This window comes from Orcinus orca, chromosome 19, assembly GCF_937001465.1.
Source record: "Orcinus orca chromosome 19, mOrcOrc1.1, whole genome shotgun sequence".
In the NCBI taxonomy this organism is placed as follows: domain Eukaryota; kingdom Metazoa; phylum Chordata; class Mammalia; order Artiodactyla; family Delphinidae; genus Orcinus; species Orcinus orca.
In genome coordinates, this window is record NC_064577.1 from 5,247,633 (window position 1) to 5,264,659 (window position 17,027).

Below are 17,027 nucleotides of genomic sequence, written 5' to 3' on the forward strand. Positions count from 1 at the left end.
GCCTCTTTCAGCCACTGGATATGGCTGCCACATTCAGGCCACTTATCAGGAGGTCTACAAGGAGATCAGACTACTCCTGTCACTAGTGAATTAACATGGCTCAGTAAATTAACACACCTTTTCTGCCCATTTCAGCAGCCCATGTTTGGATTTTAGGCCCTACTGGATTCTAAACAGTCACCATGGGGAGTGTGAGGGTGATTCCAGGGCTGGAAGAGACAAGAAGAAGGGACAAAAATGCCTTCAGGGCCAAGCCGTCTTAGCTCTAGAATATCAGTGCTCTAGATCTGGCATCCTGAGCAAAGCCTTCAGAAAGCAGCATTATTACCTTTCGGCGAACAGTGCACCGGTGACACATCCACTCCCCAGGAGGCAACATCTCTTCACTCAGTGGAGGGTTACTGTGGGGAAAAGACAAGGGCAAGACTAAGTAACTAACCCTTTGATGCGGCAGGGAAAAGCCTAACTAGGTCTGACACAAAGCTGCATGCCCCTCAACTCGTATTCTGGCCAGTCCTGCAGCACTGCTTGGGTTCTCTTATCCTTCAAAATGCTTACTTGGCATCATTTACAATAACCTAAGGAGTAAGCATCCCTTCCCATATCTTAGAAAGAGAAGCCAAATCCAAAGCTGTTAACACTGGGCTCACAGGGAAAGAAAGATATAATGAACTAGTTTGGAGCCTTGAAGAGTCATTCCCAAACTCTGCACCATGCTAATAAAATCACTGACAGAGAGGTCCTCCACCATCTTTTTAAAGCCTGCCAAAGGACTTCCATCTGCTGTTCAAAGCGCTCTGTAAAATGGTCTCCTTCCATCTTCCCAGGCCCCGTTCGTGTTCTTTTTCTCCTAGTTAAACTGAAGACTTGCTATTTCTTCCGCTAGAACTCTTCCCCTTGAAAGCTATGCCTACCAAAACCCTATTCATCCTGTAAGGCCTGCTTCAATCAGCCTATGGTAGATTAAAGATGCCTACAAATTTTTCGCTACTCCTTCCGCCCAGAAGTAGTCCATTTCCTTCCTCTTGAATTGAGCTTGTCTTGTGACTTTTTTTTTTTGGGCCACAGCTAGTGGCCAATGGGATCCTAGTTCCCTGACCAGGGATTGAACCTGCGCCCTCAGCAGTGAAACTGTGGAGTCCTAACCACTTGACTACCAGGTAATTCCCTCTTGTAAGTTGTTTTGACCAACAGAATGCAGCAGAGGTGACAATGCTGTAACTTCCATGGCTGGGTCTGAAGAGACCTGCAGATTCCATTTTTAAATGCTTGCAATGTTCCATCTCAGAGCCCTGCTCTCATGCTGAGAGGTCACATGGAGGAGACTTAAGGCACTCCAGTTAACTCCAAGCCAACAGCTAGCACAAACTACTGCTATGTGACTGAGTCATCTTGGATCATGCCAGCTCAGTTGAGCCTCCAAATAACTGCAGTCCAGATAACAATGTGTACAGAAAAACCACCCAGCTGAGCCTAGTCAACATGCAGATTTGTGAGAGATAATAACTAGTGTCAAAAATAAATAAATAACTAGTGTCTATTTTAAGCCACTGAGTTTTGGGGTAGTTTGTTATTCAGCGACAGATAACTGAGCACACAGCTCCTCCATGCGCTCTTCCCAGATTACTCAAACATCCTTCTTCAGCTTTCCCTTGTGTGACAATTCTCTTACTTCTTTTATTAGAGGAACCAAGACAAGGATTGGATCTCTTCCCTCTTTGTATCTTTATAATATAGAGGTTGTACACACAGTAGTCACTCAGTAATTCAATATTGAGTCAAAATTACAGCTGTGTAGGGCCGGCCTTACTGCTCCTCCAGATTATTGATTTCCATTAAGGTTACACCAAGAACCGTATGAAATTTTATTAAATTCTTAGGAGGGTCACATTTATAATGTCTATACAGCAGTAGTTCTCAAAGTGTGGCATCAGCATCATCTGGGAACTTATTAGAAATGCAAATTCTGTTCGATAAGATACATGCTCCCCAATGTTCACAGCAGCACTATCTACAACAGCCAAGACATGGAAGCAACCTAAATGTTCATCGACAGGTGAATGGATAAAGAAAATGTGATACATATATACAATGGAATATTACTCAGCCATAAAAAAGAATGAAATAATGCCATTTGCAGCTAAGTGAAGTAAGTCAGACAGAGAAAGACAAATATTCTATATCATTTACATGTGGAATCTAAAAAAAATGATACAAATGAACTCACTTAGAAAACAGAAAAAGACTTACAGACACAGAAAACCAATTTATGGTTACTAAAGGGCATAGCATAGGGGGATGAGGGGTAGGGGGAAGATAAATTAGGAGTCTGGGATTAAAATATACACACAGTACTATATATAAAACAGGTAAACAACAAGGACCTACTGTATAGCCCAGGGAACTATACTCAACATCTTGTAATAACCTATAATGGAAAAGAATCTGAAAAAGAATGTGTGTGTGTGTGTGTGTGTGTGTGTGTCCACATGTATAACTGAATCACTTTGCTGTACACTTGAAACTAACACATTGTAAATTAACTATATTTCAATTAAAAAAAAAAAAAAAGAAGAAATGCAAATTCTGAGACCTCACTCCAGGCCTACTGAATTAGAAATTCTGGGAGTGGGGCTCAGCAATTCATGTTTAACAAGTTCTCCTGGTGATTCTGCTCAATACCAAAGTTTGAAAACCACTGCTATACAGAATAAGGCTACGTTTACTCTTAAGCAATGCCTACATTTGGTTCCTGGGAGTCACCTACTTGGAATGGTATGAAGGAAATCTTTTCAAAATACATGAGAAATGCTAAATATATATATATATATATATATATATATATATATATATATATATATATATATACTATGAATATATAAGGACTCTCCCTTAAGTCCCAGGCCTTAATGCTAGGCTGCTTTACCGTTTCTACCTAAAACAGCACTTGGCTTGACAAATTTTCCTAGCTCCCACTTTGCCAATGTGTCCCTGGAGCCCTGAGCATACATGTCAGGATGTCCACCAAGCCCTCACAGCTCATTGCTTCCTATCCTCTGTTTCCTTGGTGGAATCTCAGGAGGATCCTTACCAGGAAGCGTAAAACTGGAGGCACACTGGCCTACTGGGACAGGTCTTCAAGCCCTGGAGGGCCACAAGTGAATGTCGCCTGTAAAGTCTTCCCCAGTTCTCACCAATGTATTTCTGCATAGGCCATGTCCAAACTAATGAAATGCATGCATGTAATGTGCAAAGGCCTACAGACTCTGCTGTGCTTCAGCAGCTGTCATATTAAAACTAATCCTGAAAAGGCTGCCATTTCTCATTCTGTTTTTCATCATTTCTTTTCATCTGCCTACTGACTTTGTGTTTTGTACCAAGATACCCTACAGCAAACATGTAAAGCACAGAAGGGTGAGGCAAGGCGGCAGTGGCTTAGATCTTTTACCAAGATGTGAATGGCCCCCTGGCCACCCTTCCTGCCTTCCTCAATCTATTTCCAACCCTGCTGGCAGAATAATTCTGCCACAATTCTGATCATATCATTCTCCTTATTAAAAAGCCCTTCAATATTGCCGTTACCCCATCAGGATAAAGTTCAAGCTCCTCAGTACTGCAAGCCAGAACCCTGTCCCTTCCCCAGCTCCATCAGTCTGGTGGCTCCCTACACAGTCCACACTGTTTCTCAACCCTTTCTCTGATCATTCTCATTCTCTGCTACCCACAACCACAAAAGCTGAGCCTCCCCCCACTCCTTCACCTGGTGAACGCCTTATCTTCTGGAGCTCAAGTCAGGCACTATCTCCAGGAAGACTCCTCTGACAGCCCCTGATTCCCTACAGCACTTCTGTGCCATACTATAGTGAAATATTATGTACCTGAATCTCCTTCTCTGCCTCATTTACCTTTGTATCTCTACACTCTGCATTATGCCTGGCACACAGTAGGTAATCAATAAAGCTTTAAAGAACTGGGGAACACTAAAATAATGGGCTTCTAAGAAGTGAATGTAACCCCCTTCACCCAAGTCATGAGGCAAGGCAATGTGGACGTGCAGACACTTGTTCTGGTGGTTAAATTACACATGAAATTACTTATGTTTTCAATAAGAAGACATCAAAGTCCATATTTACAAGCTTGAACTTCATACCGTAACCTACTTAAACCCTCTTTAAACAATTTGATTTCTCATTTTTCTTTCTTTTTTTTAAAACATCTTTATTGGAGTATAATTGCTTTACAATGGTGTGTTAGTTTCTGCTTTGTAACAAAATGAATCAGCTATACATATACATATATCCCCATATCTCTTCCCTCTTGCATCTCCCTCCCTCCCACCCTCTCTATCCCACCCCTCTAGGTGGTCACAAAGCACCGAGCTGATCTCCCTGTGCTATGAGGCTGCTTCCCACTAGCTATCTATTTTACATTTGGTAGTGTATATATCTACATGCCATTCTGTCACTTTGCCCCAGCTTACCCTTCCCCCTCCCTGTGTCCTCATCATTTCTCTTTCTTTTTTTTTTGGTACGCGGGCCTCTCCCGTTGCAGAGCACAGGCTCCGGACGCGCAGGCTCAGTGGCCATGGCTCACGGGCCCAGCCGCTCCGCGGCATGTGGGATCTTCCCGGACCGGGGCACGAACCCATGTCCCCTGCATCGGCAGGCGGACTCTCGACCACTGCGCCACCAGGGAAGCCCCATTTCTCTTTCTTAACACAGGGGTAAAATGCTCAAAATCTGTATTAAGAGGCTCTCAAAAGTAGCTCCTGGTTAGTTGCTAAAGGATCACTTTCAGAGATACCATGCTGAAGAACAAACATTTCTCAGAATTGTAGATTATGGCCACAGGCTCCTCTTGTCTGCCCTAAAGTTCAGGCTGGGAGTTTAGGGAGCCATGCAGGAAAGTCAGAGTGTTGTCTCCAGGATGAACATAGAACATTTAAAAGAGTGAGGCCTTGTTGGGATTTTGCTGCTTTCTTAGAGACAGAACATGCATCTTGAAATAAATCTGAAAATATGGTGGGACTTCCCTGGTGGTGCAGTGGCTAAGAATCCGCCTGCCAATGTCGGGGACGTGGGTTCGAGCCCTGGTCCGGGAAGATCCCACAGGCCACGGAGCAACTAAGCCCGTGTGCCACAACTACTGAGCCCGCATGCCACAACTACTGAAGCCCACGCACCTAGAGCTCGTGCTCTGCAACAAGAAGCCCGCAATGAGAAGCCTGCGCACCGCAAGGAAGAGTAGCCCCCCTCCTGCCACAACTAGAGAAAACCCACACAGCAACGAAGGCCCAGCACAGCCAAAAATTAGAAGGCAGTTTTTCAACTCAAACATCTAGAGGAAAAGGATTCATGAAATGACTCAAGGAAAGACAGGCTGCCATTGGGGTAATAAGCTCAGGAACTAGTTCTGGAAGATGTTGTTCTGCAAACAGACTAATTTTGTTCCATATGAGAAATACTGTCAACAGACAAAGGATTCCAGGGAGAAAGGAGATTCTGCAGTCTCGGGGTACTCACATACACATCCTGAGGACTTCCCCACCTCACCCACCCATCTTAAAGCTCCTTGCCCCCCATGTTCTCATAAGTTAAGTATGAATTTCAAAACAATTATATGCATGCCAGAATCTTTAAATCATGATATGCCTGTCAAGAAAAACATGGCTCTGTTCCAGCTCCCTCTCATCCCCATATATCAATGAAGACAGGGTACTGAGAGCCATCCTCTACAAAAGGAAATCATTAAAAGTTAAAAGTCAGGTAGTGCTGAAATTATCAGTTTCTGCTGCTCAGCAGTAAAAACCATGAAAACACTGTAATGAGCCAGTGCTGCTTGTAAAGACATCAATATGCTTCCTAATCGCTAAAGCTTAGAAATAGCAGAGTGATAATCTCATTTTACATATAGTCTATTACAGTTCACAAAGTGTTTTCACAGATGCTCTTACTTGATCTTCACCATCATACAGTGAAAATTAATTCTTACTCCCATCATACAGGTATCTCTAAACGGACTTATCTAAAGCCATGGAGTCAGAAAGCAGAATTAGAACCAAAATCAGCTTCCTGGTTCTTCCAAATCTTGAGCCCAGTGTAATTTCTAGGTAGTTCTCCTATTTCTAGGGAACACAGTGGAATATCCGTCACAGTATCTTCCTCAACCACAGGGTTGAGCATTCCCCTCTCCTTTAGTCAATATTTATTGAGTTCCCACTGCTTACTAACCAATGCCACACTGGAGGTACCATGCTAGAGGAAGGACACAAAGCAAACAAGTTATGATCTAACCCATCAAGAAACACAGCCTTTAGGGAGAGAGGACCAGAGTCATTCATCACTCAAGCATTTACTGGACACTATGTTATGCTAGACAATGTGCTAAGTGGTGAGATTTCAAAAATGGTCCTTGCTCTCAGGGATCATAATGTGAAAAGGACAGTAATGAGACCACATATAATCAACTACACATATAAGGACACATACTGTCCACATATAAGGACAGTAATGAGACCACATATAATCAACTACAAACTGATTCTGATTCTTGCCATACAGACCTATATAAAACTCAGCAGTTCATGGATGCCAGACTCAACACAGAGCCTCAGAACTTTGGTCTTTTGGTACCTGAAGGTGACGGTGGCCTTTCCCCTACTCTTTCCACATCTCAACAACTGCTATTCAGCAAATGGTAATTAAGCCAGTGATCCTTTAAAGATGGTGAAGTTAAGGATCTTGAGGTGTTCACGAGGAGACTATAGTTTTAGAAGAATGTATATTTCTGTATTTTGAAAACCTACCTGATGAAAGGAAGGTTCTGGGAGTGGAGACATTTCCCTGGGAACAGAGACTAAAGTCCACCTAGCACACAATATTATTTGAAACTTTAGATTCCTTCTGAGAACTGTCTACGTCCTGGGAAGGAAGGTGAGTCCTGGAAGAGTCATTTTCTGTATGTGAGCTGGCTTGTCTTGGAAAACTGGTAGCTCTTTAGCCAACAGGCCAAGGGCCTTTATTTTACTTTCTGACTTCAAAAGAATATGGCCTGCGGAGCTGCGAGACAGGCACTCTTCTCCATGGCAGAGAAGAGAGTGCCCTGTGAGCATGGCGCTCTTGCAGAATATCTTCCCATCTTCATGGCTCTGGATGTTTCCTTCCAGATCGTTTGTTAAAAAGCCCTGGCCTGCAATTCCTGGCCAGAAAGTGACTGTTCACTGCTCTCCAACTTGTTATTTATTTTAACCACTACCTGATCTTGAAGACACTGTTAGCTATAAAATAATTCATAACAATAGAGCTCTAAATCTTCAGAGATTGTACAACTGAAGAGTATGCGTCTCAGAGTTTGGTGTGGCTCTCTGTGAGGCCTGAGAGGGCCTATAAACTGTTAACAGTAACATCTGCCCACAAACCAACTAAAAAGCTGGACAAACATTAATTTTTTAAAACTAAAACTCCTAAAGCCAACCTCTGCAGCGGGACTCTGGCATCTGAACTTCCATAAACAAATGCAAATGATGCATCTCTGTTGCTGAACAGGGTGTCTAGATTGGTCTATTTCTGGAGTCATCGAAAAGAAAACCACAAACATACACCCCTCAGCTAACTGTAATGCCTGCACTGACAGACCTCTCCGTGTCAAAGATTCAAAGCCCAGAGCCAGATGATCCCAACTTACAGCCCAAGGACAGAGCCCAGTTTTAATTTAGAATGCCTCTTTCATTCACTAATGAGGCTGCAGCTCACCACTGCAGGTGGAAGATATTGGTAGTTGTCATGGTTCTTGGCTCTCTAATTAAGAGGATCTATTTCAAGTCATATACCAGTGTGGTTGATCGGAGTCTAACCTCACTCATCTCCCTCGCCTATTAATATATGTGAACCTGCACGACATTAACATTTACTTCAGATTTAGTCGCCACCAGTGGGACCTGTTGCTCCATAGCTCTGCGTTAATTATCCACCCAGCACAAGCAGTTTTTCAATATGGAACTGGAAGAGAGAAGGGGGAGGGGAACAAGAGAACAAAGGGAGGAGGGGAGAGGTGAAGGGAGACAGAGAAGCAGAAAAGACTGCCTTTTATTTCAGAGACCTATTTTTTACATTATAACATGCAGATAAAAATGGTGTTGGGCTCTGGACTTTTTTTTTTTAATATGTTGTTACTGATGTATGGCTTGCAACTGTCCATCCAGCCAAGCAACACTGACATTTTAAAACTTGAGCCAAAGGCAGCCAGAGAGACATGAAAATATCACTTAACCAAATCATAAGCTTTGGTGTACGTCTTAGGACAAGAGGGAGCAAGTGGATGAAAAATACTTAGGAAAGAACACACTCCATTTTCTCTTCCTGGACTGACAAAAATATTCTATTTAACACAAACACTTAACAGGAACACTGTGCAAACAGCATGTCTGCACACAATATACCAACAACAGCCTTCCACTCAGGTTCTCTTCTAAAAGAGGTCAGTCAAATGACCCTGGTTAGGGTCCCTCCTGTCAGAACCCACCATTCTCCAAGAATCAGAAGCTCTCTAGCTACATAAACAGTCATTTCAGTTGAAATAAAATATCAGACTAAGAAAGATTCCACTGCCCGCCGCCCCGCATCATCTGTATGTCCCTCCCCCCCCCCTTTTGGTGGTGGTGGGGTATTCAGCAAGCAAACAACGGCACTGAGCAGTTTTGATTTTTAATTTCACAGTTCATGGGTCTCATCCATCCATGTGAGGTCCACTACCAGATAAAAATCCTGCATCTATATTTCACGGCATCGTGTAAGACCAACTGCAGAAGACAATACATGCGCGGAACAGGCCTCCTCTCTCTCAGACTGGCCCTGCTGCTCTCCGTCCGCTCAGGAAACGTGTTGGTACCAGTTAAAAGGGGAGTGAGGGTGATCGCTGACAGGACCACAACCATGTCCCAGCCTCCTAGCAGCCATCTTGATCTATAAAGGCACCTATCAGTACAGAAAACAAGCCTTTTATAAATTGAAATCAGCTTCTGTCCTGGAAAAGCTAAGAGGTGATGGGTAAAGTTTAATTTAACAATATCTTTTAAAACTTAAATTAAAAGTTATATTAATAATTCCCAAATTTAATGGTCTGTGTTTTGAGGGAACAAAATTTAATGAAATTTAAATGTCAGCAGAAATAGTAAGCTTTCTCTGGACACTTGTGTGGGCATCAGCTTTTCCCTTCATGGATGGCCTACCTTTCAAAGGCAGAGAAGAGGGTCATATCGAAGGATACTGGAGAGATGAAAGCAGAGAGAAAGTTCATGGGGGTCCCTGAACCTTAATTTCTTACTCTCCTTTACCCCAGCTACTGACTCAAATACAGCTAATGCCACAAAGTACATAAAAAGTACAAGGGCTGCTGGTTCTTTCATGCAGAGCCTTAGTAGCTGTGTTAACAAGGAGGCCAATGAAGTGCCAGGCCATTACAAATGCCCTATTGAGAAACTTAGCTAGTTGCGTCACTTCCACAGGCATATAATCCTTTCAAACTAGCTGACTGTGCCCCCAAATTTTATTGCCTTCTATGTAGAGCTGGCTTGGGGCATCCTCCCAGTGAAGGACACCTGGAGAAGAGGGTTATAAGAAGTGCAGGGAAAGAAGGAGGGAGGGTAGAACCAACAGTTATAACAGGTGTTTGCCTCTGCTAACTTCTCTACAAGCCAAGCCCGGTGCCACAGGACCTGATCTACCACTGGTTTGCCTATTCTTGCAATCCTGGCTTCTCTACAATGGAAAATGAGCTGGCTGCAAACAGTTAAAAAATGGGCTTCATTCATTCACCTTATGATGGATGCTGGAGACCACCTATTTTAGAAAAGAGTCAATATTCTGGCCTCAACAGTCACTTTCTTTTTTTTTTTGGCAACAAAGGATTTTAGTTATTTATTTTAAAATTTTTTTATCATCTTTATTGGAGTATAATTGCTCTACAATGTTGTGGTAGTTTCTGCTGTATAACAAAGTGAATCAGCTATACGTATACATACATCCCCAACAGTCACTTTCTAATACTCCACTTTCTAATATTCCATTGGAAAGAACCAACAATTTTAATTGTGTATTCCATAAGAGTCTCAAAGGTATGGAAAACTGGGTACTGTTCCGTGGTCAAATTTTAGTGGGACTATCAAGAATAAGGAAAGAGGCTACACTCTTCTTGTAGACACAGCTCAGGGAATCTGGACCAGTTCACACCTTACAGATATTGGACCTAAAATTCTATAAAGGCTGGGAAAACTAAAAATAATAACATCCTAGGGAGAATATTTGAAATCCAACTAAATGTAGAGCGGGTTTCTACCCAAGGCTCAGCTGCTTTTCCCTAAGGAGGATTTCTGCTTCATTTACTCTCCTCTGACAGGGTCTTCTAAAAAAAAAAATGAAGGAGGACGAATAATGTTACTGGGACTTTCCTGGTGGCGGAGTGGTTAAGAATCCTCCTGCCACGCAGTGGTTGAGAATCTGCCTGCCAATGCAGGGGACACGGGTTCGAGCCCTGGTCCGGGAGGATCCTACATGTCGCGGAGCAACTAAGCCCGTGCGCCACAGCTACTGAGCCTGCGCTCTGGAGCCCGCGAGCCACAACTACTGAGCCCACGTGCCACAACTACTGAAGCCTGCACGCCTGGAGCCCATGCTCCGCAACAAGAGAAGCCACCGCAATGAGAAGCCCGTGCACTGCAGCCAAGAGTAGCCCCCCTCGCTGCAACTAGAGAAAGCCTGTGCACAGCAACGAAGACCCAATGCAGCCAAAAATAAATAAATAAAATTTTTAAAAAAGAAAAAAAAAAAAAAGAATCCGCCTGCCAGTGCAAGGGACACGGGTTCGAGCCCTGGCCCAGGAAGATCCCACATGCCGCGGAACAACTAAGCCCGTGTGCCACAACTACTGAAGCCTGCGTGCCTAGAGCCCGTGCTCCACAACAAGAGAAGCCACTGCAATGAGAAGCCCGCACATCGCAAGTAAGAGCAGCCCCCGCTCGCTGCAACTAGAGGAAGCCTATGTGCAGCAATGAAGACCCAATGCAAACAAAAATTTAAAAAAATTAAAGAATAATGCTACTATTGGGGCCAAAACAGCACAGGGCTTATTCCCCTCTTCTTTTACCCTTACCCTTGCCCCTCCCCCAATTTTACTCAGAAACCTCAAAGCTCCCCACCCTGCATGACTGAAGTAATCTCCTGGGCACGCTGTCAAACTGTGCTGTCGTGGTTTGATGCCACAGCTAAGTGCGGACTTGGGCTTCTGAAGCCTTCCAGTTATACCCCTGGTGACCTATTTAGGAGTAGAACATACTTGTCAGAGACAGAGTGCCATGATTTTTCCCTTCGGCCCACTTTTCTCTCAGATGGTCCCTAACCAAAGAACAGTCACCCTAAGGGCCTGAATGTGTGCACACAAATGGTAAGATTTGTGGAAAGCTTGTATACAGCAAGCATACAAGCCTTGCGCATGAGCTCTTTCCCGTAACTTAAATAACCTGCAGGCACTTTTCTTACTATACAGCTTCCTACAACACCACAAACTGCAGCCTGAAGTCAAAGATGTCTGATATCATGGAATCAGGCGTCAGAATTGCTTTGAGTTAGAATGGCTAAGTGTCATCTATGCCAGGCAAAACCAAGAGGACTACCAAGGAGGGATAAAGCAAAACAAAGATAATAAAGCAAAACAGTGTTTCTCAATAAAGGTCAAAATTAGTGACATAGTTCTCCCTACATTTAAGACGCTCTTTCAAAAAAATGGCAAGATCAAGGAAAGTTAAATATAGCCAACCCATGTATAGAACTATGAAAAGTTACAGGTTTAGACACATTTAATGAGATTTATGTAGTATAATCTTCACAATGTATTTTGACCAATAATTGATGATTGTTAATGGAAAAAGTTCACCATAGAGTTTCCCTCTAATGTTTCCAGAGCTTTGTTAAAACCAAGAAGCAGTAGAGGGGCTTCTCTGGTGGCACAGTTGTTAAGAATCCGCCTGCCAATGCAGGGGACACGGGTTCGAGCCCTGATCCGGGAAGATCCCACATGCCGCAGAGCAACTAAGCCCGTGTGCCCATGAGCCACAACTACTGAGCCCACGTGTTGCAACTACTGAAGCCCGTGCACCTAGATCCCATGCTCTGCAGCAAGAGAAGCCACCGCAATGAGAAGCCTGTGCACCACAACGAAGAGTAGCCCCTGCTCGCCGCAACTAGAGAAAGCCCGTGCACAGCAAGGAAGATGCAACGCAGCCAAAAAAAAAAAAAAAAGAATCAGTAGAACTCTACCTGAGGGTTCAGTGAACATGGGAATTAAAAAGCTCACAGCTCATCACAGGAGCCCATGGCTGGTGGAAAGAACAGGAGTAGCTCCACATTGCCCAGTTTTGTAATGCAGAGACTTTTCTAAACTCACTCAAAGTTCCGTGCACTTCATTAGCTTCTCTGCTCTGTTCTTTGTACAAATGCAGACAGGAGGAAAAAATATCCAACAACCCTCTGAGGATCACAGCTGGATAAAAGACTATAAATGTGCTCGTGCTGCTACAAACAGGTTTCCACCCTAGAATTCAACGTTGCTAGTAATTCTGAGAGGTACCCCCACCCCTGCCTGGCCTGGAGGTAAAGTGATGTCTTTGGGCTACAGTTAAGCTCAAACCCCACAGAGAGTCCTCTCCTGCTCACTTGAGCTTATTTCAAAAAGAGCCTCACGCAGAGCCCAAATCAGTGGGAAAGACTAACGCTAGGTTCAGGCACTGAGTCCCCGCCACCTGCCTCCCCCACCCTGCTGTTACTAAGTCTTTTGTCCTTTCAAGACCGGGAAACATTTCCTGGGAGATACCCTGTACAATTTGTCAGAAAACAGGGGAAGGGCAAAGATTAAACACCAAAGCTACTAACATACAGAAAAGCAAACGTAATTAGGGAGAAAGGAATAGTCACCATGTGTTTGTGTTAACAAAGGTACCATCCACTTCGAAGAACCCAGACATCATTTCTGTTCCCCAACCAGTGTTTATCTTTGCACGTCTCTCATTTGTAATACCACTAAGTATTACGCAGCAAAGAGCAGAGGAAATGGGTCAGTCTCTGGCTTTCAAGTAGTTTAATGAACATTTAGTACAGGATTGCAAAAGGGAAAGGAGTAGTTCTTTGAATGAGTGAGTCAAGTTTTTCTTTATTTAGAAAATTTCATCAATCTGCAAGGTGTACTTGGAATTTGCTTATTGTGAATTCAGCAACAGCTGTATGTAACAGCCAAGTTCCTTTTTACTGATGGGTCCAATCAATAGTTTCTTCTTTTGTCAGTGCCCATTATACCCCTCAGTGTCTTTTGCCTCTCACACAAAACTTCGTCTTTATTCTTATTTGCTGAGACTAGATTTAGAAATAATTAAAGGCTTAAAGGATGAGGATTTTGATATCTGTAAGTGGCAGGCAGAAAAAAGAGTCACCTTCTTATTCTTAACTGTTGTTGAGTCATGGGAAAAGCAGTCAGCGAGCGACCTGTGCATGCGTCCTGGGCATGGTGACAAATCTGCAACACCAAAGTGCCTTTCTGAAATTTGGTCTAGGACTTGCACTGAATACAATGTCCTCCTCTTTCAGGAAACTGGCAGGGGGACAGCTGTACTCCTGTCCTGTCTCTTGGGAGGCTAGCATTATGCAGAGGTGCTCTTATAAGTGTCACTCATTGAATGGCAATGCAGCTGGCCATGTTGTACTCCCTGGGGACTTTAAGTCAAAGGAAGAGCACAGTGGAGGTGGGAAAACAAACTTTTTTTTTTCCTGCTCTGGTGACTTAAAACTCTGGCACCTTAAAACAAAAATGCAGGGACTTCCTTGGTGGTCCAGTGGTTAAGAATCCGTCTTCCAATGCAGGGGACATGGGTTCAATCCCTGGTCGGGGAACTGGGATCCCACATGCCACGTGGCAACTAAGCCCTCAGGCTGCAACTACTGAGCCCACAACGAAGAGCCTGCGTGTTGCAATGAACACCCAGTACAGCCAAAGATAAAAAACAAAAACAAACAAAAAAACCCCAGAAAACAAGAATGCATTTCCAGGTGCCTGTGCTGCATTATCATAGTAAATGCCAACATAACCTCAACCAGAATTTTCCACCAGATTGGTCTGCTTAACTACACACCCAAGGAACTGTTGTGTATGCGCTGGGGGTGGGACAAGAAAGTTCAGAGATGGATTTCAGTATTCTACTCATAACTCAAAGCAAACAACATTCAGCTTCATCTATTTTCTATCGCCATATCACTTGTAGAAGAAAAAATATACCCATTTCTGTTAAGAAGCAGGACACCTGCATTTCTAGGGAGCATCAAAGCAGACGGTTTCTTTTTATAAGCTATATAAAACCTTCAAGCAAATATTCTCTGCATGCCGCCTCCCTATTTACTGTTATCTGGACTTACATAAAGACACGTATAAATAGGTGAGTTCACTGCACTGTTCGAACAACTTTTTGTTCTTGTTCACCGAGATCAAAAGCTCATTAACTGATCTGTAGTTATTTCCACCCCAAGCAGTTACCAATCAAACTGAGGTGATTAAAATCTTCCTCCTTAAACCAGGAACCAGGGGCCTCCAAGTATGAGAAGTGCCTATACACAGAAATTTTCTATTGTGGCTGGTGGGAGCCAGGTGAGCATCCTGCCTTAGGGCAGGTGGTGGATTTTTTATACTTCCTCTAGGGTAACTTCCAGCCTTAGACTTCTTTGCTAAGAGGGGTCACCCAGAAAAGCTGAAATAGCAACATACCAAATCATCATAAGGTTCCCTCCACTGAGACACATCATCTTGACTGAGTTCACAGAAGAAATCCTTTACTTACTGTCATTACATAGACAATATAGGCATAGACATTTAAGTGTACTTAAATCAACCATCTTTTTCTAGATAAGACTAAAAATTTAAAAATAAAAAGATAGGGGAAGTGAAAAGACAACCCACAGAATGGGAGAAAAGACTTGCAAATCATATATCTGACAAGGGACTTGTATCTAGAATATATAGAGAACTTTTACAACTCAATAATAAAAAAACAAATAAGCCGATAAAAATTGGACAAAGATCTGAATAGACATTTCTCCAAGAAAATATACAAATGGCCAAGAAGCACATGAAAAGATGTTCAGTATCGTTAGCCACCAGGCAAATGCAAATCAAAACCACGATGAGATAGCACTTCATAGCCATAGGATGGCTTTAATCAAGAAGACAGGTAATAGCAAGTATTGGAAAGGATGTGGAGAAATTGGAATGCTCATACACTGCTGGTGGGAATGTAAAATGATGCAGCCACTTTGGAAAATAGTCTGGCAGTTCTTCATCGGTTAAATGTAAGAGTTACCATATGACCCAGTGATTTCACTCCTGGGTATATACCTAAGAGAAATGAAAACAGATATCCACAAAAAAACTTGCACACAAGTATTCACAGCATGATTATTCACAATAGCAAAAAGAAGAAACAACCCACATATCCATCGACTGATGAATGGACTACAAAAATATGGTATAGCCATACACAGAATAGTATTCAGCCATAAAAAGGAATGAAGCACCAACAAATGCTAGAAGGATGAAACTGGAAAACTCACTGAGCCCTTTTGAGTAACACTTGTACTTTCACTCAGAGCTTAATAAAAAACAGTGTTTCATTCAACACACAGTAGTGACAATTTGAATTCCTTTTCAGTTCAAATCAGGTAATTTATTTGTCTTTATGATTTGGCTTTAAAAAAATTCTCTTGGGGCTTCCCTGGTGGCGCAGTGGTTGAGAGTCCGCCTGCCAATGCAGGGGACACGAGTTAGTGCCCCGGTCCGGGAGGATCCCACATGCCCCGCAGGGGCTGGGCCCGTGAACCATGGCCGCTGAGCCTGTGCGTCCGGAGCCTGTGCTCCGCAACCGGAGAGGCCACAACAGTGAGAGGCCCGCGTACCGCAAAAAAAAAAAAAAAAAAAAAAAAAAAAAAATCTCTTGGAAACATACTTGATTAAGAATTTTAAAAAGACCAACATGAATCTCATCTCCAGATTAACATGAAGGCTGTACCTAAATATGGCTTTTGCACATTTAAACATGTAAAAAACCACACAACTCATTTACAAAGGCCCCAAACAGCACTAATGTACTAGTGGAGCCCATCTGTAAAGTACTTTGAGAGCCTTAAGGAACAGCAGGAGATGGATGAGATTATAACTGCATTCTACCTTTCACTGAGTATGGTAATTAATTTTGGGACAAGCCCGAAATGAAATGCAGACACAAAATGCATGATATACAATGTGAGCACTTATAAGTCTCTAAACAAAAATTATTAATAGTGACAGCACTTTGACAATTTTCAGTGTTAAGAATATTATTCTCTGCCAATAATATTTTTTTAAATAGAAAGATAGAACAAAACATTTGAATATGTTTAAAGAGATATCATTCTGATTACTAACTCTAAAGATAAATGTAACAGATTTATAATAAAAGCAACTTAAAGCCCAAAAAAAAAAAAAAAAAAAAAAAATTTCCTACAACAGTACCACTAAGTACTTGCCTTAAATTACACAAAAACTGTTACCTCTGAGAAGTATTACCTCTCTTTCTGGTTTTAATATTTCTGACGCTTCCTTTCTCAACCAAAGCCATCTGGGTCACAAACATTTTTTGAGTAAACAACTCATACCAAGTATTAGTCTTATATTTTTAAACAGCGATTATCCCTTATCTTTGAACTAAAGTACTCATTTCATAAAAATTGGTCCCGGAGCCCCACATTAATTTGACGAAGCATGCATGTGAAATTGAGTTAAAGTTAAATGTTACTAGACCCCTCCTGTTTGAGTGGACCATTTAAAAACAATACTACACACCCAGATTCCAACACAACACAGCAAATGCAAAAATAAATAAAATACACACAAAACCAAATTAGGTTTGTTTATTGTTGAGTTATTTTACTATTGAGGGGGCAGAGTGAAGGGAGGGAGTCCAG

General features: G+C 42.6%; 2 protein-coding genes across 4 annotated transcripts in view; both read right to left on the reverse strand.

The window, feature by feature from the left end:
• The window catches only part of FAM222B (family with sequence similarity 222 member B), a 141,556-nt gene extending 135,117 nt beyond the window's left edge, over positions 1–6,439 (reverse strand). Inside the window, exon 1 of the mRNA XM_012532004.3 lies at positions 5,183–6,439. The gene's annotated coding sequence lies outside the window, so the exon portion shown is untranslated. The remainder of the gene's footprint in view (positions 1–5,182) is intronic.
• PHF12 (PHD finger protein 12) overlaps positions 1–17,027 on the reverse strand; it is a 40,072-nt gene that overhangs the window by 18,065 nt on the left and 4,980 nt on the right. For all 3 annotated transcript variants that reach the window (XR_007473356.1, XR_007473357.1, XM_004267118.4), the window contains exon 3: positions 329–401. Coding sequence is in view for 1 of the 3 variants with exons in the window: in XM_004267118.4 (XP_004267166.1) it covers positions 329–401 (73 nt within the window). In the remaining 2 variants the exon portion in view is untranslated. The remainder of the gene's footprint in view (positions 1–328; positions 402–17,027) is intronic.